The 25,136-nt window shown below is 49.7% G+C and overlaps 1 protein-coding gene across 8 annotated transcripts in view; it reads right to left on the bottom strand.

Annotated features, from left to right (window-relative positions):
* The window catches only part of MYO6 (myosin VI), a 1,279,197-nt gene that overhangs the window by 908,178 nt on the left and 345,883 nt on the right, over positions 1 to 25,136 (bottom strand). For all 8 annotated transcript variants that reach the window (XM_069606282.1, XM_069606276.1, XM_069606277.1 and 5 more), the window contains exon 6: positions 8,242 to 8,347. In XM_069606282.1, the coding sequence (XP_069462383.1) occupies positions 8,242 to 8,347 (106 nt within the window). The remainder of the gene's footprint in view (positions 1 to 8,241; positions 8,348 to 25,136) is intronic.

The following is a 25,136-nucleotide window of genomic DNA, read 5'->3' as shown; positions in this document are numbered from 1 at the left end:
CCACTCTTAAAACCGGGAAAGCCAGACACAGACTGTGGGTCATACAGACCCCTATCGATGCTTAATCAGGATGGCAAAATCCTCACAGCAGCTCTAGCGAACAGGCTCAAGAGAGTCATTGGCAAATTGATACATCCTGACCAATCAGGCTATATTCCTGGAAGGAAGATAATAGACAATCACAGGAGACTCCACCACATTATTGACCAAACGGAGAAGGACCCCGGCGACTAGCAATAGTCTTGCTAGATGCCATTAAGGCCTTCGACTCAGTGAGATGGCCCTGGTTGCTGGCGACTCTGAGGGAGTACGGGATGGGGCCAGGGTACCGGAGGTGGGTCAAAATGTTATACAGCACCCCAATTGCTAGGGTCAAAACACGCGCCACTATCTCGGACAAATGGCAACTCAGCAGGGGCACTAGACGGGGCTGCCCCTGGTCGCCCATGCTGTATATCCTTGCACTGGAGCCACTGGCAATCTGCCTCAGACAACAATACGGGGAGATAGGGATCCACACTGCGGGGGGTTCGCATCTCATATCATTGTACGCCGATGATATACTCTTATATCTCCGCTTCCCAGAGGAAAATTTACAATTTGTCCTGGAGGTGATAGAACATTACGCCATCCTCTCAGGCATAGCATTGAACCCCAAGAAATAGAGTATGTTCCCCACTGGGGAGGTACAGACGCACCCAGCCTGCGAACCTACCGCTCTTGCCGATACCCTGGCGGACCGAGACGTTCCGGTATTTAGGAATCAACATATACCATTCGACGGAGCAGGAACCCAAACATAATACAGTAAAGGCAGTTGATGGCATTAAGAAAAGCATGGGGTTTTGGTCCAGACTGCCCTTGGCCATGATGGGTAGAGCGGCCCTGATTAAGATGGTAGTCCTTCCCATCCCAGACTACTGCACTTTTTCGCAAACATCCCGTTTGCGATCCCTAAACGCTTTTTCGTAAACTCCACAGTCTGTGCAGGGGCTTTTTGTGGCACAATTCCAGGAACAGGGTGGCCCTGTGGAAACTACAAAACCCGTGCGACAAAGGGGGTATAAATCTGCCGAACTTTAGCTATATTATCTGGCGGGACAGCTGCAATACATGACCAGGTGGTTGTCCGAAGAAGAAACGGCCGAAGCCAGGCTATTGTATAAAGACACTGCCCCCTTCTTCCTTAGAGAGACAGTGTGGCTGCCTAAACCAAAGGTGCTGGGAATGGCGAGATTTCTGGTGCTAGGCTGGGAAATGTGGCGCAGGGCATGGAAAATAGCGGTAATTCCAACCCCGTTCTCCCTGCAGATGTCGCTAGTGGCACTATGCGGGGAGGGCCCCCAAATGATAAAAGGGATCCACAGATATTGGGAACCGATGGGCCTGACAACCCTTGGAGATATATGGCAAGAAGGGGTAGCACTGGACTTTTAGAGAATAGTGGAGGACACCGGGGTGCATAAAGGCCAACATATTACTTACACTAGAATCAGCAAACGGGTGCGAGAAAGTTGGCCGGAGGCTGTGCTCACAGAACAACCTGATGCAACCATCGAGACAATGTATGATATATCGGAGGGCGGGCATGAGATATCTCGTCTATATGAGCTACTGGGGACCAGGGTGGGAAAAGAGCTGCTCCAACTGAGGCGAGACTGGGAGGAGGAAGTGGGAGAACCCATGCTGGATGGGCAATGGGACAGAGCCCAAAGGTATCGCAAGAAGGTGTCCCGAAACGCGAGGCTTCAGCAGATTCAATTGTATGTCACTCATAGGGCATACATGACCCACAGTAAAATAGCCAAGTTTGGAGGATCGACAGTACAGAAATGCCCATGGTGCAGGGAGGAGGGAGCGGGGTTGCTACACATGTTTTGGGCTTGCCCGAAGGGGGGGAGGTTTTGGATGGAGCTGAAGGCTCGCCTCGCTAAAAAAGGAATTACTTTTGAGGTAGAGTCAGCTTGGACATGCATGCTGGGGAGTTTTACCAGACCACGTAACCTGAAGCACATCAGTAAAACGAAAGACCTGGCCTACATTCTGGCCAAACTAAGAATTGCAATGTGCTGGAAGGCAGCCCAACGGACCAGAATTGAGACGTGGTGGGCAGACCTTATGAAATGGGCAGAAGCAGAAACTGCTGCTTGGTACGAAGCAGTCAGCAGGGGAGGGGAGGAGGAGGCGGGACCCCTGATAGCATGGAGACAATTGGTGGCCTCGATGATAGGAACCTCCCATGCCGACCACAGTGAAGATGATACGGAAGAGATAACTGAAGTAGACACGCCTGAAGACAAGTAGGATAATGACATGTAAACAGGGGCTCGAGTTAAGGGGTGGGGAGGGAGAAGGACCGAAATGTTTAATTTGCAATATTATGATGCAAGCATATATGCAAATGTCCTTATAGTTTGTAATGATGGGAGTTTTTGTTGACAAAACAATAAAAAAAAATGTACAATTTTTTGGGGAGGAAAAGGGAGTATTTTTCCATGTATTTCTTCTGATTCCCCTGTCTGAAAATGCACACCCTCTACTTGCGCTTTAAACAATCAACTTCCTACTAAGGAACAGACTATCCATTGGGGAGGACTGTTAGGGAGAATTGTCCAGAATGGCTCATTTCCCTTGCCTGTTGAGACCCTCAGCAGCTTTGCTGGATTTCTAGGGTTTAATGTTTTCACCTGGTAAGAGTGTGAGCCTTTTTTCCCACTCTTACAAGTGTTTTGCTGTGTGTTGTACATTTTCTGCTCATGGGCTATGGAGTCTCACCCACCCCATAGGCTTCATCTTTTTACTGTGTGTCACACAGCACCTTCAGTGCAGTGACACAGGGTTGTCTTTTTCAGACTTCCCACTTTAAACTCAATTTTCTGTGATTGACTATGGTCTCCCATACCATGTAAAGTTGCCATTGACTTTACTAGTCTTTTTAAATTTACAGACCCAGTACAACTCATCTTCCACTAGAGTACTGGAGGGGTTAATAGTTATCCCCTTTTGTCCGATTCTCATGGAACATTATTATGTACCCCTTTCTCTAAGATTTGGCTGGTGGCAGTGGTATCTACCATTTTTATTCTACAAGAGCTATGAAAATAGCCTTGGTACCGTTAGAGGCTATGGTGGTAGCCTCAAACTCGAACCCGCTGGACCCCTTTTATTTTATTTTGGTCCCGGTCGGGTTTATTGGCCATTTCTTTTTGTAAAGGTATTTCTCGTGTTTTACTCTGTGCGCCAAACCAGGTTTGGTTCCTTTGTTCGCCGTCCTTTGGCGGGCTTCTGCACAGAAGCCCTCCTTAGGCACCTCAATGTCTGAAGGGGACAGAATGTGAGGGAGGGGTTTGAGACTCCCTGCACAGGGTCTCCTTGGAGACCCATGTCGCACTCTGTATGATTGGCTACGTGGCTGTCCTGCCAGGACAGCCACCCTGCTGTGTGATTGACAGCCAGGCTCTGCGAATGGGGGATTTGGTACATAAAAAGCCAGTCTCTGGGACTGGAAGGTAAAGTCGTCACTGGATCGAGAGAACCGAAGAGAAGCTGAAGGAAAACAACTGCTGCAACTACTGGACATCCCAGTGAATCCATGCTGCAGGTCCGAATCGCCCGAAACTTCGATGACAGAGAAGATCTGCAAGGAATCTTCTTCCCTTGAGCTTGGTGGGACCAAACAGCTTGCCAAACACAAAATGCCGGCCTCCCTCTCCTGGTCGAATTTGCTGTGCATCGCTGCAGTGAACCGGATAGCCAAGAGGAACGGAACCTGTTTGGGTTTTAAGGAGCGCACCTTTTATTCAAAATTTTGCTCTTCTGCTGGCTTCTTCCCTGGGCAGAGCAGAACCCTCCAGCCATCGTACTTCTTGTCACCATGACTGAAGCTTCAGGAACCGTGAGCCTGCAGGAACTGCCAGGAACAACTGCCTCAGCTACAGCATTCTTCTCCATTTAAGGTACTGTGCAAATCCGGTCGTTCGTTCCGTCCGACCGCAGTGAAAATGCTTGAAATTTTTCTCCTCTCCGAAGGCTTGTCCTTCTCTACTCCTTTGAATATTTTTTCTTCTGACTAACATCGTTTTGAACTCTTGGCAAAGACTTAACCGTGAAACACTTTGAACTGGGTGATCCTCTGCAAAGACTCTGAACCATTAACATTGGCCCATGCCTATTGACTTGAATCCTAGTTGTAGTAAGCCTTTTCTCGATTGCCCTGCCTATAACTTGTTGGTGCTGTTGATTTTGAATAACCTTGTCTTTCCTCCCTTTTTTAAATTACTGGAGTTCCATTTTGCTCACACTTCATTTTGAGCTTAAGTTGTCCAGAATTGATTTGGTGCTGTTTTAGTGTATTAAGACTGATTTTCTGCTGCTTTATAATAGTGAACTGTTTTATAACTGATGGTGTAAATAAATGTTTATTCTTTTACTCAGAAACCTTTAATCAGTGTTTGCTTGAATCATAGTAATTGTTGTCCTTGGTGTAACTTCTTGTACCGCTCACTTTACTTTATAAGTCTGGCTTCTCAGCCATCACTACCACTTTACTGTGTAGTACAGGCTTGTACCAAAGGTGAAATTGTACTTACACGTGTAGTCTTAATTGTGTGTGGTGTTCCCAAAGGGTACTGCATATGATTCTGCCTAACACTGGTGTACAGTGGTGGGATAAAGTATAGTGATTAAACTTAGAGTGCTGTTATTACCTTGGCTCAACTAACCACATGGCTAAACACCACTAAAAGCAATTTTAATCATGTCTGATATGGAAAGCTACAGTCATGAGACCCTGAAAACTTACACTGTTGATCATTTGAAAAATCTGTGTAGAGATAGGAATCTCTGCTAAAGGCAAAAAGTCAGAATTAATTGAAAAGTTGTTGGAGAATCAAAGTCTGGGGAGTGGGTCTGAAATGCCTACCCCTCCAGCATATGTGGGAAATGATGAGGAAGATAATGTGTAAAATATTATGGACGAGTTACATGAGGCAGATGAGTCTCACAATGTAGACCCTATTGCTCCTCTACTTGCTCAGCAACCTCAACCTTTGTCCACTGGGACCCCTACAGGTGCTACACTCAGTCCTGAATTCATTGCTCTAGAAAAGATGAGACTTGAATTGGAATTCAAACGTTTTAATGCTCAAACTGAACAAAAGCATCAAGAACTTAAGTTCAGAGAAATGGAGTTGAATCATGCACTAGAAATGAAAAAGTTGTCTATTGAGAATGCTTCTCTCCCAGAATCTTCTAGGTCTTCCAGTCCCAAGTACCCCTGTATGCCTAAAAAAGGGTGTTGGTATGTATGAGGCTAAGCTTGATATTTTGGAATGATTGGCAATGTTTGAGTATAACCATGGGATTCAAGACATTACAGGGAATCAGTTGCTTCCTTGGCTCTTCTCTGGGCTACCCACTGTTGCATCTGATGTTGTGATGGAGTTGGGGGAGGTGGATAGGATGTATTATGAGTGTGTGAAGCTAGCTTTAATTGGTAGATTTGGGAAGACCCCTTCCCAGTACCTTAAGAGGTTTAGGACCCTAAGAAAGCATGATGGTACCTCCTTGGGCTACCTGGGTGTGTGAATGTTTGAAGAACTTAGAGGGTTGGATTAAGGGTTACAGAGTTAACACTTATGAAGCTATGAGGAATCTTGTTATGTTGGAGTCAATATATGATGCCTGCTCTCCTGAGCTAAGACAGAACCTGGCTGATTCTAAGGAAATGGGTCCAAAGAAGGTAGCTAAGGCTGCTGGCTTGTGGGTTGCAAACAGGGCTACTCACAAGGATTCTGGGGCACCTCAGAAGAAGGATGAGGGAAAGCAACCAAAGAAAGATAACAAGGAGAATTCTAATACCTCCAATCCAAAAGAGGGCCCCAAATATAACAAGGGTAAGCCACAAGGGAAACCAAATCAGGCTAGTGTACCTCCTGGTGCAAAACCAGAAGTGGGTCAGAACAAACCCCCATTCATCAAGACATTTGGTAAATGTTATGCTTGTGGGTCAATTGACCATGTGAAAGGGGATCCCAGATGCAAGGGTAAACCTTCAGGGGTCCACACTGTCTCCTTAGCCTTCTCCCCAGCTGAAGTACCACCTATGGCAAGTGGAAACTGGCTGATGAACCCATGAGCGTCTCAACTAGTGTTTCTTTAGTGTCCCTGGGTTTGTGGGAACAACAGAATTTAGATGTCTATAAATCCACCCCAGATAACACTAAACAGTATTATAAAGATAATAGTCCAGAATTGATTATGTGTTGTTGTAGTGTATTAAGACTGATTTTCTGCTGCTTTATAATGGTGAACTGTTTTATAACTGATGGTGTAAATAAATGTACATTCTTTTACTCAGAAACCTTGAAACAGTGTTTGCTTGAATCATAGTAATTGTTGTCCTTTGTGTAACATCTTGTACTGCTCACTTTACTCTTGAGATAAGTCTGGCTGCTCAGCCATCGCTACCACTTTACTGTGTAGTACAGGCTTGTACCAAAGGTGAAATTGTACTTACACTTGTAGTCTTAATTGTGTGTGGTGTTGCCAAAGGATACTGCATATGATTCTGCCTAACAAGGACATTCTGCTTCTTCTGCTACAACGGCAGATTGTCGGTTTTGTCCCGGATCAAATTCCATTGAGACCTTGAAGCATTGGGTAACCGAATGTCCGAATCTTGTAATCAAGAGAGCTAGATACTTAAATATCGGGTATTTACTGAATCTTTAGTTTCTAGGGAATTATTCTAGTCCAGCCTTACGTGGGGGGGAAGATATTTCTTTGATGCTCTCTCTATGTCAATTTTTATGTGGTGTTTAGACCATTTGGATGGTTAATAATTTGTATGTATACTTTATTTAGAGATATTATTTGTATTCCGTAGGAGTCACTTGTGTTGTGAATGTATTTACATTTTTGTTTTTTTATGTTATGAAAATGTAATTCTTTTATTCACTTTATATTGCTTTTCTGACATTTGTGTAAGGTTTACTTAAAAACCAAATCACAATGTAAAAAAAAGAAACCTGGACCAATTGACACACTACATCAATTGACTAATTCCTTGTGTCATTTTTAACAATAACTCTTTGCAAGGACCTAGTAGATGTTTACATTATTCCCCCACTGGCTAGCGTATCAGCAGCTAGACACAACTAGGGGATACAATCGAAATGTTAGTGGAGGGGGCAGAGGATTTCTGTCATTATTGCATAAAACAGGGTATTGTGGTCTTAACGGAATATATTGCCAGGCTTTTGAATGTGGTGACAGAGTGAAAATCCAGATACCTGCGAGCTCAGAAATTATCGGAAGAATAACCTGGTCTTTGAAACTGGCAAACAACTGGGGTCCCTCTCAGACAAATCAGTTTCTCGGGTCAATATGAAGCTGCTGTGTTTTTTTTACCTGGCAGCCAGACCCTTACTTGTCAGCAGAGGATACATTCCATGGATGCTGCAATTTAGTCATGCACCGTCACTGATGATGTGTCTGTCTGCATCTCCATCGCACCCTACTGGTGATGTTCATTTTGCGATCATATGTAGTATGATGCTTTATATATGGGTACCCTGGAAAAACAGCATTCTATTCTGACAGCTGCTGTGGCAATATCACAGGAGATATTAAGGACACTTCAAATGTTATCAATAATGGCACACATCAAATAAAAACACTGTCCTACTCATAAATGGCCTTAAATCCAGATCCTATGTGTTAGAGGGCATTAGAAATATTATCTGAATAATTCTTTATGCTCAGCAAATCCTTTATTGGCAGTACCGAAAAGCATTTCATCAATGAAAGTGGGCGTTCATTTTGACATTTAACTGAATGAAATCATATCATCTGTATTACCTAGGCATAGGAATGGAATGGATGAACTCTTGACTGCTATAGTTACACGGAAATGTAATGAAACATGTCAGTCTTATACAATTACATTTAGTTTAAGTCAAGTTTCAAAGATATTTATTAAGACTGTGATCTATACTTTAAAACCTAATTTGTAAAATCATAGCACTTGAACAACTGAGCTATCACGTAGACACAGAGCATCTCCAATTGGTTTTCAAGGCAAAGAAAAATAAACAGTGCTATGGACTGGTGTGTAGGGATGTGCAGTTCTTACAGTGATTGCAAATATCTTCTGTAGTTCTCAAGCTTCAAGGACACATTAGCATTAATCAAAGACACAAAAACAAAGAGCTGCATCACATTTTTTATCTGAACACAAACCTGAGAACAAACTTCGTGTTTTCTGTCTTGCCGGCCCCCGATTCTCCAGAGACAATGATTGATTGACTCATTTTTAGCACCTTCATGTCACGAAAGGCTTTATCGGCTGGAATACAAAATATATATGCAGTGAACATTTAGGTCACAAATATTGTATGTAAAGCTTTTGATTACAAAAGAAGCAAGTGTATTATGTTGGACACATTCAGTTGTGTATCGTATGGTAAGTGTCAATGATCATTACTGAAAATGCGCACAAAAACTCACTGAACATGCTCTGGAAGTAGAGTTTACTTCACACTGAAACAACTGCTATTGTATTCAATTATAATAATCTTGCAAGCACGAAATATAAGATGCAACCATTCCTCAGCAAACATTTCAACGCAAACTTCTGCTTCAAACCTAGACTGAACACTCTAGATGGGGTGGTTTCTTTTAAGCTACATATTAAAGTTGTGCTAGTTTCTTAACCCTCTATACCACTGAAAATGTTTATTACCTACACCTTCAATTTCTTGACTCGCTGAGCATTTCCTGTGCATCACACAGACAGGAATTGAACAGATCTTAAAACAGCTCTAATTGCTGAACAACTTAGAGAGGACAGGACTATCTGACCACTGTGCTTTGCCACAGATGGCTTCTAAAATGCACCAACTCCCACTGCAGATAAAGGGCGTTAAATAATTAAAAAATTTAAAAAAATTATGGGCCTATTGGCTGCCCCTCTCTCTTGAACCTAGGGATGGGTAGTCCCACTTTAACCCCTACTATGTAAAATCTACCTACCGTTTAGTCATGGCCAAAATGCAAAAGTCTTTTCAATACAGACTTCGTCTGGGAACAATCTAGGTGACACCTATCAGGGAGCCCAGTTGGATAGTACCTTTTAATTGCTTCAAGCACTCGCCTGGTATTGCACACCTTTCTTCTACTTTCCCTGATGTAAGGAACAAGTTACTTACCTGTAACTCTTGTTCCCTAGCATAGAACTTCCATGGAGTCACATGCTATGAATATTCCGCCGACAGGCTGGGAATCCTCAGGAAAATAAAACAGTTTATCTTTAAGCTAAACACTGCATTGTCAGTTGTGTAGCCTATTGCTGCAACTTTAGGTGATACTGCCCCAACCAATGACATTCGTCTTCCTTCGCTCCACCCCTGGTTGCCATCTACAGATTTGGTTGTGCACATAAAGTGGCACTAGGAACCAAGAAGAGTCAGAGGGGGAAGTAGGGAGTGGTTGCATGTGAATCCATGCGAGACGCATGCTGGAGAACAAGAGTTACAGGTAAGTAACTTGTTCCTTCTCCAGCATGGGATTTTGCATGGATTCACATGTTATGAATAGGATTACACAGCAGTACTCTAAACAACCCCGGGAGGTGGCCAGGCTCATCAGAAGCAATACATTTAGCCCTGGAACAGACTCACCTCATGCAAATTGGGTGTGAAGCACCACTTGTCTGACACAAGGTTCCTACCTGGAAATCGCTGTGGACACAGTAGAATTTCAAGAAGGTGCAAGTAGACCCCCACGTGGCAGCCCTGCAGATATCCCGCATGGGAACACCAGAGAGGAACGCCGTTGTAGATGAGATTGCTCTGGTGGAATGGGCCCTCGGTCTGCTTGGCAACAGCCTGTTGGCCAGCTGATGGCAATGCATGGTGCAGCTGGAGATGGATGTCATCTATAGGGCCTTCCCATGTCCCACAGGTCCAAAGTTTACAAAAAACTGAGAAGCCTATTGTCCTTGCATACAACATAAAATTGCAAGGAACATGCCACGTCCAGCGAATGCAAAGATCTTTCAGCAGGCAGAGAAGGGTTCGCAAAGAAAACTGGCAGTACCAAAGGCTTGTTTAATTGAAAGTCTGACGGGACCTTTGGCATAAAGGAAGTTTGAGTCCTTAGAACCACTTTCATTGGGTGGAACAACAAATATGGAGGCTTACATGAGAGACCTTTATTTCAGCAACCCTGCTGGCAGAGGTGATAGCCATGAGAGAAGCCATATTCCCCAAAAAACTTCAAGGAAGCCCGATGCATAGGCTCAAACGGCAGCCCCATGAGCTTTTAGAGTACCACATTAAGCTTCCATATGGAAGCAGGGGCCTTCCCTGGTGGAAAGGCCTGAAGAGGCCCTTGAGGAACTCTTTGACGTGTCTGTGCGACCACAGGGAGAGCTTGCCTGGAGTCTGGGTGCACCAGGAGATGGCGGCCAGGTGTACCTTTATTGATGCATTGGCAAGGCCAGCCTTTACAGGAAAGTCGAAGTATGGAGGAACCTGTGACGCCATGACGCGCAATGGAGGAATCTTCTTTGGCCGGCAAAACACTGTAAAACGCATCCACTTTTGTTTGTAACAGGCAAGTGTTTTTGCATTCCAAGGGCAGTGAGTAGCGTCCAAACTCTAGGACTACAGGAGGAAGGACGCCAGGCTCAGAGATGCTGGATAGCGGTGTAGGGTGGATCCTCCTTCCTTGGAGAGTAGGTCTGGTAGAGGAGACAGTCTGGAAGCTGGAGCCACCGAAAGGTGAAGAAGTCTGGGCACCAGATCTGCCTGAACCACGCCGGTGCAATGAGGATATTCTTGCAGCGGGATAGTTTAAGTGTGTTAATCACACATAGCAACAACAGTACTGGCGGGAATGCATACTGGAATCGGCCTTCCCATTGGATCGAGACAGCATCCCCCCCATACTCCTTGTTTGAGGGAACCTGCTGGAAAACTGCTGGCACTCGGTGTTGGTCGCTGTTGAAAACAGGTCGATCTAAGGCTGGCCCCATTTGCTGAAGATCCGAGCTTGCTGGAGTTCCCACTCATGGCAGGACCGCAGCTCCTGCTGAGAGAGTCCACAATGGTGTTTTGAATGCCTGCCAAGTGGAACGGGGCTAGAAACATCTGCTGAGCAATGGTCCAGCGCCATAGCTTCTGTGCATCAAGAGAGGGCAGGTTATCTCGTTCCAGCCTGCTTCTTGATGTAATACATGGTGGTGGTGTTGTCCGTAAAGATCCCGACCACCTTTCCAAAAAGCCTTGAGAACCCGGAAAACTGCCTGCAGTTCCAGGATGTTCATATGAAGCGTCTTCTCTTCCGGGTGCCATATTCCCTTTGCGTATATAATTGGCCCGTGTGGGTTCCCCAACCTTTCAAAGCAGCAACGGTAGTGGCAGTTTCCGTACGCACCAGGGTCCTGAAGAGAACCCCCCGCAAGATGTGCAAGATGTGAAGGCGAATGGACCACCATTGGGTACACATTCTTGCATCAGATGGGGCTGCCAGGCACGAGACTGTGTAGAGTCAGGCCCCCAGGAACAGTGCGTCTTGGAACGGCACCATGCAGGATTTGGGATAGTTTATGGAGAATCCCAGAGAGGATAGAGTCTGGACCTTCTCTGCTGTATGTTGCACCGCCTGGGTGCGAGAATGAGACCGGACCAGCCAATGGTCCAGGTAGGGGTATACATACACTTCCTTCTGACAAACTAATGCTACCACTGGGGCTAGGCACTTGGTGAACACCATCTGGGATGATTTGAGGCTAACGGTTAATGCCTTGAAATGGTAATGTCTTCCGTGGACAACAAACCTTAGGAACCACCGATGTTTTGGGTGAATGGGGATGAGAAAATATGCATCCTCCAGATCTAGCATTGCCAGGAAATCTCCCTCTTCCCGTTTGCTGAGCATGTGCTGTAGTGTGAACATCCGTTGAGACAACGCAAGTCCAGGATGGGCCTCCACCCGCCTGACTTCTTGTGAACCAGAAAGTATCTGGAGTATACTCCGGAGCACCAGAGGCGCAGAGGGACCCTTTTAGCAGCATGGCTTGAACTTGACGAGTTGGGCTCTGTGCTTCTCTATCTTATTATAAGAGGAATGCAAGGGCACTTGTCTTGAGGTCCTGAGAGTGTCCCTGCTCAATGACCTGAAGCACCCATTTGTCTGTGGAGATGTTGCACCACTTGTCGACAAACTGTGATAGCCAGCCTCCCTCTGCGGTGCTGAAGTGGGGGCTCGGGACCTGGTGCTGGTCATGCTTCCTTCAGCGTCCCAACTTGTACCAGATTTCTCGGTCATAGCATGCAAGGATGGCTGGGTCATTGGCAGCCTTTACTGTAGACGCCACAGTGGTTGTTATGTGCTTCCAGCTTCCTTCCCTCCTGGTGAGGTGGGAATGAGCAAGAGGATGATGAGTTAGATGACCTCTTCCTCGCAGAAACAGAGACTACGGAGTTTGTCATTGGATGGCCTCTGAGGCATTTAGGAGCCATATCCGGGACCCCATATTTATTCTCCAGCAGCTCCTTTTTAGTTGGTGCAGAAAAGGGGTTTCCCCATCACCACCAGCCCGTCCTTCCAGACATCATCCAGAAGCGGGACCGAGACCACAGTCTTTCTGGAGGATTCATAACGCCGCAAAAGGAATCCCTCCTCTTCCTGCTGGACTAGTTTGAAAAGCTTGGCCGCCTGGGAAATCATTGCCTGAAAATATCCCACTTCATTCGGTGATGAGTCCCTAGATCAGAGGTCTTCAAACTGTGGGATGCACCCCCTGGAGGGGGCCACGGCTGCATTCCCGGGAGGAGGGACTGCTAGTCCACAAACTGAAATTCTTTTAAAAAGGGTTTATTTTTAATGGAAGAAATGGGCAGGGGAGACTCACAGGGTCAGACTGGAGCATAAAAAACTGTCTCGGGCACCAATGAATAACTGTCACACAGTTGCAAATGGCAATTAATTCCTTAAGTGACAGACTGTTTGAATAGTATCCAAGGGGGTGTTTTTGTTAGAATGTAAGCAAATTGTGATATTTAAGGAATATTTCATCAGCAACAATGGTCTGAACTACTAGCTGCATAGTGAAGTAACGCATCAAACTGGTGCACATTGGCCAAAAAGGTGGCCCATTTAGACCAAAAAAACTGGCCCACACTAGCATTTTTGGTTCGGGCATTGCCTTGTTGCCATAGGACATCCATAATGGGGGATGGGGCGCTTTGACCCAATGACCCCCTCACCCATTATGGAGGAGCTGAGGAGCCAGCCCAGAGAAACACTGAGCAATCCCTGCTTTTTCCAGCTGAGGGCGTTTTTCTGGGCTGGCTGAACTGTCAAAGGGAAACACTTTTTCCCTTCGACAATTCAGTTCCCCAACCGCACATGGTCACTAAGCCATGCAAGGCTGGAGGCGTTTTACTTCGCAAGCCTTGCATAGCTCATTGGAAACGTTGGCTGGGGAACTGCATGTTTGTAGGTGCGAAGGGGAGGTCCTGCGCATCCTCGCACATACAGACAGACCAGCGCGGAGCGGAGTGGAGCAAAGTGCTTGCTGTGCGACTGCTGTATGAATGAGTTTGTTTGTGTTGGTCCATGGAGCTGATTTTGGCGAGTGGGGCCAGGAGGGTTGTACAACAAAGGCATTTTAAAAAGGCCTTTGGTGTACAATTTCCCTACCCACCTGCCAAAATCAGCTCTCCTTCTGAGGCGCTGTGGAGTGCAGGGGACAGGGATGATATTTTTTTACTGGACATCTATCCCAGTCAAAAATACTATGCTTTCCCTCTGGGCCCCACAGCGCCTTGCATACACACATAATCATGTTGATTATGTTAGGCACTGTGGGGCACAGGGGACAGAGATGGTATCTTTTTACTATCATAGATGCCCAGTCAAAAATATCATGCCTACCCCCTCGGCCCTCCAGCACCAACTGCAAGCTGTTTGGTTTTTTTACCCAATTTAAAAAAAATAATTCTCTAAAGGCAACTTTTTAACCCCCCGAACACCCCTTGATTGGTTTGGGCTCCCTCAATACGCTTGGCCGCTATGGCATATCTGGGGGAAATATTTATGCCCCACCACTTAAAAAATTCACCAGCCACCACTGTCCCCGGAACTGTGCTGGGAGCAGGGTGGGGAAGCCATGGGATATTTACTTATTTGAATTTGTTTAAAGCGTACGTCAGCCCGGGGGCATCGTGGAGCTGTTACAAGAAGACATCATCTGGTTACAATGGAAGGAAGATGGTTACAAAGCAAATTTCATTACAGGACACATTTTGTAGCAGACGTAAGAGAGCAAGTGTAGGTGAAGGAGGGAGAATGTTAGTTGAATAGTGTAGTTTTGATGGATTTGCGAAAGGAGTACAGCGATGGTTCTGATCTGAGTGCGTTGGGGAGGGCATTCCATAGCTTAGGTGCTATGTGTGGTAAGCCAATGCCGCCGGCTTTGGCTCTTCTGACAGTGGGTATTCGGAGTTGGTTGGCGTGATGGCTTCTTCTAGGACGGGTGGAGGAGTTCTTTGTTATCGTTTCAGTTAAGTATGTGGGTGCTGTGTGATTGATGCACTTGTGTGTGAGAGTGAGAATTTTAAAGTTGATTCTTTCCTTGACTGGGAGCCAATGGACGCGTCTTCTGGCCTGTGAAATATGGTCAGTTTTGGGGATGTGTGGTGCAGCTCGGAGGGCATTATTTTGCACTATTTGAAGCCTGCTTAGGTTTTAGTCGATGTGCCTGCCAGGAGGGTGTTGCAATAGTCCAATCTGGCTCCTATAGTTGCTCTGGCTATGGAGAGGCAGTTGGGCGTGGTAAGGTAGGGTTTTATGGCATAGATGAATTTGGTGGACAGAGCAGATGCTGAGGCGATGGCGCTGGTTTGTTTGGTCATGGAGAGTGTGGCGTCTAGGTAGACTCCTATTGTCTTGACGGCAGCAGAGACAGGTATGCTAATACTGTCAATGATCATGTGAGAGTAATCGGGGCTGAGTTTAGTTAGTGTTTCACTGGGGGCTAGGATGATGATGATTTCGGTTTTGTCTCCGTTTAAGCAGAGACCATTGATAGCCATCCAGGTTTGGATGGTGGAGTAGATTTTGAGGAGGGCTTCTGAGTCTTGGTCATAATCTCCGGAAAGGGGGAGGAGAACTTGCGTGTCATCGGCGTAGTTTGTGTAGGCTATGTTGAGGGAGTCCAGTAAGTCAAAGAGGGGTTTGGTGAATAGGTTGTACAGGGTTGGTGCAGTGCAAGACCCTTGTGGGACTGCGGCGTGATGAGTGTGGGGGGGGGGTGCTGGCCTGGTCAGAGTACACTTTCATGGCCCTACCTTCAAGGAAGGAAGTGATCGCCTTGTGAGAGAAGTGTGCAGCATTGAAGAGGTGAGATGTGAGAAGGAACAAGTTACTTACCTGTAACTGTTGTTCTCCAGCATGGGTCTGGCATGGATTCACATGCTCATGAATATTCCCCGTCGTCAGGCTGGGAATCCTCGGTAAAGAAAAAACCAGTATCAGTTTCGTTTCTGATCTGTCTTTCGTAGTAATAACCAATCACTGGTCTCTGCGTCATACTGACCACAGCCAATGACTGCCCTCTACCTAAGCACCGCCTCTGGCAGCCATCTTCAGATTTGGAAGCACGTGAAGTGGCAGTATGACCAAGTGAAGAGCCGCAGAGGGGTAGGCGGGAGGGTTCGCATGTGAATCCATGCCAGACCCATGCTGGAGAACAACAGTTACAGGTAAGTAACTTGTTCCTTCTCCAGCATGGGGTCTGGCATGGATTCACATGCTCATGAATAAAGAATACATAGCAGTACACACATGCACAACCACGGGAGGTGGCAAAGGCTCAACATTAAGCATCACATCAACTCAACATTAAGCATCTTACCTCCTCACCAGGCTCACCTCAGGCGAACAGGTTGCGCAGCACTGCTTGGCCGACCCTGGACTCCTCCCTGGAATCCCGGTCGACGCAGTAGAATTTCGTGAAGGTGTGCGTCGACCTCCACGTAGCAGCCCTGCATATGTCCAGCAGGGGCACACCAGATAGGAACGCCGTGGTAGCTGCGATCGCTCTGGTGGAATGGGCTCTCGGACGGCCAGGCAGCGGTCGGTTTGCCAACCGGTGACAGTACATGATACAGCCGGAGAGCCATCTGGAGATGGAAGCCTTCGAGAGAGCCTTCCCCTGATTGACAGGTCCAAAGTTCACAAAGAGTTGTGACGTCTTCCGAAACCCCTTCGTGCGGTCCACGTAGAACTTCAGCGCTCTAGCTACATCCAGCGAGTGCAAAGTCCTCTCAGCCGGCGACGAAGGCGACGGGAAGAACACAGGTAACACCAAGGGTTCGTTGAGATGGAAGTCCGACGGTACCTTGGGCATGAAGGAGGGGTGCGTCCTGAGCACTACCCTCGTGTCGTGGAAAGTCAAGTACGGGGCCTTGCAGGAAAGGGCCTGGATCTCTCCCACTCGTCGTGCGGAGGTGATGGCCACAAGAAAAGCTGTTTTCCACGATAGAAACTTCAACGGGGCCGAGTGCAGAGGCTCGAACGGAGGTCCCATGAGCTTGGTCAGCACCACGTTGAGCTCCCACGCCGGGGCCGGAGCCTTCACCGGCGGGAACGATCTGAACAGTCCCTTCATGAACTCTTTCACCAGACGATGAGACCACAAGGACGTCCGCCCCGTGGTTCTGGTGTATCGGGAGATCGCAGCAAGATGAATCTTGATGGACGCGTGTGCCAAACCAGCTTTGGCCAGCGTCAGCAGGTACGGCAGTACTTGGGGAGCCGTAATCCGTAGAGGGTTAATCTTCTGTGCGTGGCACCAGACAGAGAACCTCTTCCATTTGTGTCCGTAGCATTTAAGAGTCGAGGACGCCCTGGCCTTTGCAAGAACCTCTCTGCAATCGGCCGGTATGTCGTATCCTCCAAACTCTAGCGCTGCAGGAGCCAGGCCTGCAAGTTCAGCGACTTCGGGTCGTGGTGGAGGATGGCGCCTCCTTCCCTGGAGAGTAGATCCGCGTCCGCCGGCAGCTTGATCGGCGGGGACGCTGACAAGTCCAGAAGGTCCGGGAACCATATCTGCCTCGGCCACGCAGGTGCGACGAGGATCATCCTACACCGTGACCTCTTGAGCTGGTTGACGAGCCGGATTAGCAGAGGCAAGGGAGGGAACGCGTAGAGGAACAGGCCCTCCCAGGGGAACGAGAAAGCATCGCCCATGCTCCTCGTCTGGGGAAACCTGCTGGCGAACCTCCGGCACTTGGTGTTCGTCGCCGTCGCGAACAGGTCGATCTGGGGTGTGCCCCACCGCCGGAAGAGGCGATCCACCAGATCCTGCCGTAGTTCCCACTCGTGGCACGAGCGCAGCTCCCTGCTGAGTGAGTCGGCGATGGTGTTTTTTATCCCTGCCAGATGAAACGGCACCAGAAAAATCCCTTGGGCGACGGCCCAATGCCACAGGTCCTGCGCCTCCTTGGACAGCGCTGGGGACCTGGTTCCGCCCTGTTTCCTGATGTAAAACATGGTGGTGGTGTTGTCGGTGAAGATCCTCACCACCTTGCCCTTGAGGGACGGAAGGAAGGACCTGAGGGCCCAAAACACTGCACGGAGCTCCAGGACGTTGATATGCAGGGACTTCTCCGTCGGGAGCCAGAGTCCCCTCGCGTGCAGATTTTCGGTGTGCGCTCCCCACCCTTCCAGGGAGGCATCCGTGGTCACAGTCTCCTGGTGGGCTGGGGTCTGGAAGTCCATGCCCGCCGTCAGATGTGCGCGGGTGCCCCACCACCGTATCGCTCGTCGGAAACTCTCGTCGAGCTTGATCCTTTCCTCGAAGCTGCCCGTCGTCTGGATCCAGCGCGCATCCAGGAATTCTTGCAACGGGCGCATCCGGAGCCTGCACATGGGAATGAGGTAGATGCAGGAAGACATCATCCCGAGGAGGGACTTGATGGATCTCACTTTGGCCGCGTCGGCCACCAACATCCGTTGCACCTTGCCCAAGATGGTCCTGGTCCTCTCCTCCGACGGGGAGGCCAGAAGGGACACTGTGTCGAGCCTCGCTCCCAGAAACAGTGCGACTTGCGCGGGCACCAGGTGGGATTTGGCGTAGTTCACGGAGAATCCCAGGTCCGTGAGGAGTTGGACGGTCCTTGCCGTGTGGACCACGGCGAGCTCCTTCGTCTTGGCGCGGATGAGCCAGTCGTCCAGGTAGGGGTAGACGTGAATCCCCTCGCGGCGCAGCTGCGCCGCCACCGGTGCGAGGCACTTGGTGAATACCCTGGGTGCCGACCGTAGTCCGAAGGGAAGGGCTTTGAACTGGTAATGACGCCCTTGGACCACGAACCTGAGGAATTTTCGGTGCCCCTTTAGGATGGGAATGTGGAAGTAGGCATCCTCCAAATCCAACGACGATAGGAAGTCTCCTTCCTCCAGTTGACCCAGGACGTGCTGGAGGGTGACCATCCGGAACTTCTGCGCCTTGATGAACTTGTTCAGCCGTCGCAGGTCCAGGATGGGGCGCCATCCTCCCGTCTTCTTCTTCACGAGGAAGTATCTCTAGTAGACTCCGGAGCCCCGAAGCCTCTTTGGGACGAGTTCGATGGCGCCCTTTCTGAGCATCGCCTTTACCTCCAGGAGAAGTTGAGGGACGTGAAGTTCTTTCCTGGCCACGGGGGGGACGCGCGGGCACCTTCTTTGAAACTCGAGCGCGTGGCCCCGGGCCAGGGCGTCCAGCACCCAACGGTCGGTGGAGATGGACTCCCACACACTGACGAAGCCCGCCAGCCGGCCTCCCACCGGGGTGCTTCGGTGGGGGCCCGACCCCACGGCCGGTTCAATCCTGCTTGGACGCGGCCTTGCCGCCTTGACCTCCTTGGCGACGACGGCGGGGTCCGCTAGACTTGCCTCGTCCTCTGTAGGCCTCTTGCGACGACGAGCGGGCCGCTTGACGGTAGGAAGCGAAACCGCCGCCGGGACCTTTGGAGGCGCCCTTGCCTCCGCCGCTCCGAAAGGGCGTCCGTCGTTGCTGCAGGACTCCAAGGGCCCGGGCCGTCTCAGTATCCGCCTTGATGGCCTGAAGGGAATCGTCCACTGTCTTCCCAAACAGGTTGTTCCCGTCGAAGGGCATGTCCAGGACTCTGGTCTGGACGTCCTGCCGAAAGTCCGTAGCTTTGAGCCATCCACGACGTCGAAGGCAAACGCCGTTGCCCAGCTGGCGGAACCCAGTGTCGGCGATGTCCGTCGCCACGGTGATGGCGTGGTCCGAAGCCACTTCACCTTCCTGGAGGATCTCAAGGGCCTCCGCCCTCTTGTCGTCCGGCAGAAAATCCAGCAGGGGAGCTATCTTGTACCAGAGCTCCCTGTCGTAGCGGGCCACGATAGCCAAGGCGTTGGCCGCTTTAATCGTCGTCGCTGCCGACGAGATGACTCTACGTCCCATAGCATCCAATTTCTTTCCCTCGCCGTCCGGCGGGGAAGTCGATGTGGAGGCCGCACCCCCCCCCCGCTTTCTTCCTGGCTGCCGCGGAGACGACGGAGTCCGGGGTAGGCTGCGCCCGGAGGCATAGGGGGGCCGTGTCCGGGACCCGGTACTTTTTCTCGTACCGGTCTCTTCTAGCTGGCGTAGTGGAAGGGTTCTTGAGGAGGGAAAGGCCCTCATCCCAAATGTCGTCCAACAGAGGCACTGCGAGGACCGTCTTCCTCTTGGCCTCGCGCCGCTGATAAAGGAAGCCTTCCTTTTTCTTCTCCTCAGGGCAGAGTTGGAAAAGCTCGGAAGCCCTGGAGATCATGGAGTGGAAAGATCCGATCTCGTCGGGCGGAGAAGCCCTGGTGGGGGGCGACGACGGAAAATCCTCGTCGTATGCCTCGTCGTCCGTACCCGTCGCTGCCGTGTCAGTCCCCGTATCATCCCCTCGGGTGGACGGGGAGGAGGGCTGGACGGGGCGCGACGGTTGAAAAGGAGGTGGAGGATGGATCCTTCTTTTCTTGGTAGGGGGAACACCAGAAGGTCCCGGTTCTGGATCCCCCGACGGGAGAGGTTCCTCCGTCGGTAACGGTAGCCTCGTCCTTATCTCGGTGCATAAAGACTGTATGGCCAACAAAATGGCCGCCGAGTTGTCTCGCGGCGCTGGCAGAGGGGAATCCGACGGGCGAGCAGGGGCCCCGTCGGTATCCTCGACGATGTCGTCGTCGTCACCCGCGTCGGGGTCCATTCCGACGGGCTGGCCTTGTTCCACGCCTAGGCCGTGGCTTAAGACCTCGATCAGCTCCTCTTCTGAGGTTGAGGCCGAATCTACGACGACGCCCTGCCCCCCCCTTCTTCCCCACGGAGGGTTTCACGGGGGTCCTATCGATGGGCACAAAAGAAGACTCCCTCCGAGGAGGCAGGGAGATTCTGGGCCCTGAGGTCGTCACCACTGGCGCAGCCTCCACAGGCTGAGCCAGGGCCGCCGCGACCGTTTCGATAGAGGGCTTGGTCGGATGGATCAAGGCCTTCACCACCTTAGGTGCGCTCACCGCCTTATCCTTGAGGGAGGGGGCACTGCCACGCTCCTCCTCTGCCTTAGAGCTCGACCGGGGCCTCTCCAGGAGCTTCGCCGGGTGCTCGGCCTTCCTCTTACCCGACCCAGAGCGTTGGCTCGTGGTTGATGGTGCCGGGGAGGGTGCGCCCTGCCTGGCGCCCGTAGAGCCCGACCGTTCGGCGCTCCCGGTGCCAGCGGACTCGCGGTGCTTGGCCTTATGTTGGGCCCCCGTCGCCGGGGCGCCCTCAAAGGTCTTAGAAGACCGCTCGGATTTCTTCTTCTTCTCGCCAGACGGGCTCTTACCCTCCAGCCAGTTGGCGAGACGTTGATGACGGTCCTTCATGGTCCGTTCCGACATGTTGCCGCAAAACGCACAGTCCTTCTCCACGTGCGTTTTGTCCTCATGAAGGCAGTAAAGGCAGAAAGAGTGTTCGTCTTCCTTAAAGACGTTCTGCAGCTGGCATCCAGGGCAGACCCTGAACAGCTTTCCGGGCGTCGAGCTTCCCTTCTCCTGGGCCATCTCCGAGACCGGGCCTGAGAAGCTTCTGGAGTCCTCCGAAGTGTAGCTCGACGAAATCTTCACCCTTGAGGGGCACAGACGAATCCGACACGGGTCCCCGTTGATCGGATGTAGGATCGGTGGAGCTTGAGGCTCTTTTGACCGAAAGAATTGAAGTTTTTTGTGAAAAAGCGCTAAAAATAGCACTAACGCTCGAGAGCAATAGCACGAGGATCCCAACACATGAACGTGCGGTAAAAATCTGAAGATGGCTGCCAGAGGCGGTGCTTAGGTAGAGGGCAGTCATTGGCTGTGGTCAGTATGACGCAGAGACCAGTGATTGGTTATTACTACGAAAGACAGATCAGAAACGAAACTGATACTGGTTTTTTCTTTACCGAGGATTCCCAGCCTGACGACGGGGAATATTCATGAGCATGTGAATCCATGCCAGACCCCATGCTGGAGAATGCTGTGGTCGACCAGGTCGAATGCTGCAGAGAGGTCGAGCAGGTTTGCCTGTGTCCATTATCTTGGTAATTTGATTCTTTAGATCTAGAATGGCAGTTTCAGTCCCGTGGCCTTTGCGGAAACCTGAATGTCTTTTGCCTAGGATGGTGTTGGTTTCCAGGTAGTGTTGGATTTGGTTGTGTGCAGCTTTGTCTAGGATTTTGAGGAGGAAGGGGACGGTGGTGATGGGGCGATAGTTATTAGGGGAGGAAGGATCGAGAGAGGGTTTTTTCAGGAGCGGGCGAACCCAAGCTTCTTTTAGACATTGCGGTACGGTTCCAGATGCGAATGAGGCATTGATGAAAGCCGTGATGATGGGGGTGAGGGGTTCTGAGCACTCTTTGTTTAAGGAGGGTGTGCAGATATCCCCTTTACAGGCGGAAGGTTTGATTTTTTTGAGGAGGTCCTTGACTTCCGTCTCTGAGACTTCTCTGAAAGCGAAAAGGGAAGTTTGTTAGAGAGAGTGGTTAGTGGCAGGTGTGGGCAAGCAGGTGGTGTTGTGAGAGCTTTGCGTTGGGAGGCTATTTTGTTTTGGAGTGTGTTGACTTTATTCAGATGGGCAGACTGAATGCCTGTGCACCATGCTTCACCCTTGATGATTTTGTCTGGGCTGGAGGCAGGTGTGGTGAGTTCTTTGAATGTGGAGAATATTTCTCTTGATTTGGAGCTGGCATTAGTAATTCTCTTGTTATAGGATTCAGATTTAGCGTGGAATATAACTTTTTTGTAGGTCGACTAGATCAATTTGAAATCGTTAAGAGAAGATTGGTTAGGCGCTGATTGCCATCTTGATAGAGCTTTGCACTTCTTGGTACGAAGGTCAGATAGTTCTTCAGTGAACCAAGAATTGCAGTGTATTGATTTTTTCCCTTTTTTATCTTCTAGAGGGGCAATGAGTTCGATGGCTTTAGTGAGTGCACTGGAGTAGATGTTGGCGACGGAGGTGGGGTCATGGGTAAATGAAGGCTTGAGATCACGGATATCGAGTAGAGGAAAGATTGGAAGTAGTGAGTTTTTTGGAGCTTATTACTTTTGCGGGAGGGGCATGAGTTAAGGTTTTATGGGTGGGCGTGGTAGGAATGGAGAATTGAATGAGGTAATGGTCCGTCCAAGGGAGGACCGAGATGGAGGTGATAGCAGATGAGCAGTTGTGATCACCTAGCCAGTCAATGGATCTGCCCTTGTTATGAGTGGGAGCAGTAATTTTGTGTTCGAACCTCATGTGTGATAGTTCTTTGGCTAAACGTACGGCTGCTTTATCCTTCAGGTCAGATAAGCCAAGGTTAATATCCCCTAGAAGGAAGCTTTTGAGGTTGTTGCCTATGTTTTGGAGGAGTTGCTTTTGGTAGTCAGGGGGTGATCCTGGTGGTCTGTAGGTGATAAAGAAGTTTATGGTGCAGTTAGGGGAGAGGGCTAGTTTAGCAGTGAGGAGATCAGCGTTGTTCCATTGTTGGTTACACATTCTCAAGGCAAGGGTGTCTTTAAAGATGAGGGCGACGCTGCCACCACCTTTAGAGTTCTTACGGTCCTGTCTGAGGATGGTATAGTTTTGTGGGAGGGCGAGGTGGCTGGATGGACTGGAAGCTTCATGGAGCCAGGTTTCGGATATGGCAAGCAGGTCAAGATTGTGGGTGGTGATAAGGTCATTGATTTCGATGGCATGAGCATGGACAGAGCACGCATTGATGAGTGCACATCTTAAATCTGGTGGTGGAGTGTGTGTGTGTTAGCGATGGGGGTGCTGGAGGTGGAGGGTGCGTGTTTGAGTGTGGGAGGATGGGGTGTGATCAGGTGCGGCGTGATGAGTGTTAGGATAGTGAGCATGGTCAGTGAGGTGAGGCTGGGCCACTGTTGTGTGGGTGCGAGAGCTGAGTCTGTTGTTCCTAAGGAGAGTTGGGGGTGGAGTGCTGCAGAGAGCTAAGAGGGGTGTGGTGCATGTTCTTAGTCTACAGAGCCTGAGGTGGAGTGGGTGATGTCCGATCGGATTGGTATGGTGGTTGAGTGAGGGTTGGAGTGCAGATGATGGTGTGGAGAGAGTGTGAGGTCTGATGGTGGAGTAGGGCATGGGTGTGCATGCTGGTCTGGGTGCGCAGGCAGCATGCTGCAGATGGCCAGAATGGAGAGGGATATGATAAGGATGGAGGATGAGGTACGGAGGTGCATAGGCGCTGTGGGGTGTGTGCCAAGGGGCTGCATTTGTAGAAAACAGATGTACAGGCAGGTAGGCACTGACACTGTTGATGGGGGCAGGCAGTAACACACAGTTGATCAGGGCCGCTGGGGCTGGCAGTTAAAACTTCAACAACGATTAATCATGGCAGAGGGCAGCAGCAATCAATTGGGCATAAGGCAGTGGGCGGCAGCAATCAATTGGGAATAGGCAGTAGTGGGCAGCAATCAATTGGGCATATTCAAGAACAATTAATCATGGCAGAGGGCAGCAGCAATCAATTGGGCATAAGGCAGTGGGCGGCAGCAATCAATTGGGCATAGGCAGTGGGCGGCAGCAATCAATTGGGCATATTCAAGAACAATTAATCATGGCAGAGGGCAGCAGCAATCAATTGGGCATAAGGCAGTGGGCGGCAGCAATCAATTGGGCATAAGGCAGTGGGCGGCAGTAATCAATTGGGCATATTCAAGAACAATTAATCATGGCAGAGGGCAGCAGCAATCTATTGGGCATAAGGCAGTGGGCGGCAGCAATCAATTGGGCATAAGGCAGTGGGCGGCAGTAATCAATTGGGCATATTCAAGAACAATTAATCATGGCAGAGGGCAGCAGCAATCTATTGGGCATAAGGCAGTGGGCGGCAGCAATCAATTGGGCATATTCAACAACAATTAATCATGGCAGAGAGCAGGAGCAATCAATTGGGCATAGGCAGTGGGCGGCAGCAATCAATTGGGCATATTCAACAACAATTAATCATGGCAGAGGGCAGCAGCAGTCAGTTGGGCATAAGGCAGTGGGCGGCAGCAATCAATTGGGCATAGGCAGTGGGCAGCAGCAATCAATTGGGCATATTCAACAACAATTAATCATGGCAGAGGGCAGCAGCAATCAATTAGGCATAAGGCAGAGTGCTGCAGCAATCAATTGGGCATAAGGGAGTGGGCGGCAGCAATCAATTGGGCATATTCAACAACAATTAATCATGGCAGAGGGCAGCAGCAATCAATTGGGCATAAGTGGTGGGAGCCAGGTGGGGAGAGCCAAGGATTTATGGTGGGGTGCTGCGAGCCCAGTGATTGGTTAGGAGTTGGATGAAGGAGTCCAGAGACTGTAATGGGAGCAGATGGGCGAGTCCAGGGACTATACTGGGAGTAGGGTGCAGTGACGGCTCACAATAGTTCATAGCTATTTGGAATTATTGTCCATTTGGCATTTGGGGGGGGAGGAAATCAGCCTGGCCACATTTTCCTTGGGGAGGGGGGGCCCAAGCCTAAAACGTTTGAAGACCACTACCTTAGATGGTAGCTCTACATCTGATGGCTCACTGTCTACAGGAACAGAGTCTTCAAACTCATCCGTACCCTGGGTATCATCTGTATCTATGTTGTTG

Source organism: Ambystoma mexicanum, chromosome 4p (genome assembly GCF_040938575.1).
Source record: "Ambystoma mexicanum isolate Mex_15411 chromosome 4p, UKY_AmexF1_1, whole genome shotgun sequence".
In the NCBI taxonomy this organism is placed as follows: Eukaryota; Metazoa; Chordata; class Amphibia; order Caudata; family Ambystomatidae; genus Ambystoma; species Ambystoma mexicanum.
Note: the sequence above shows the minus strand (reverse complement) of the source record. Positions and strands in the feature narration are given on the sequence as shown.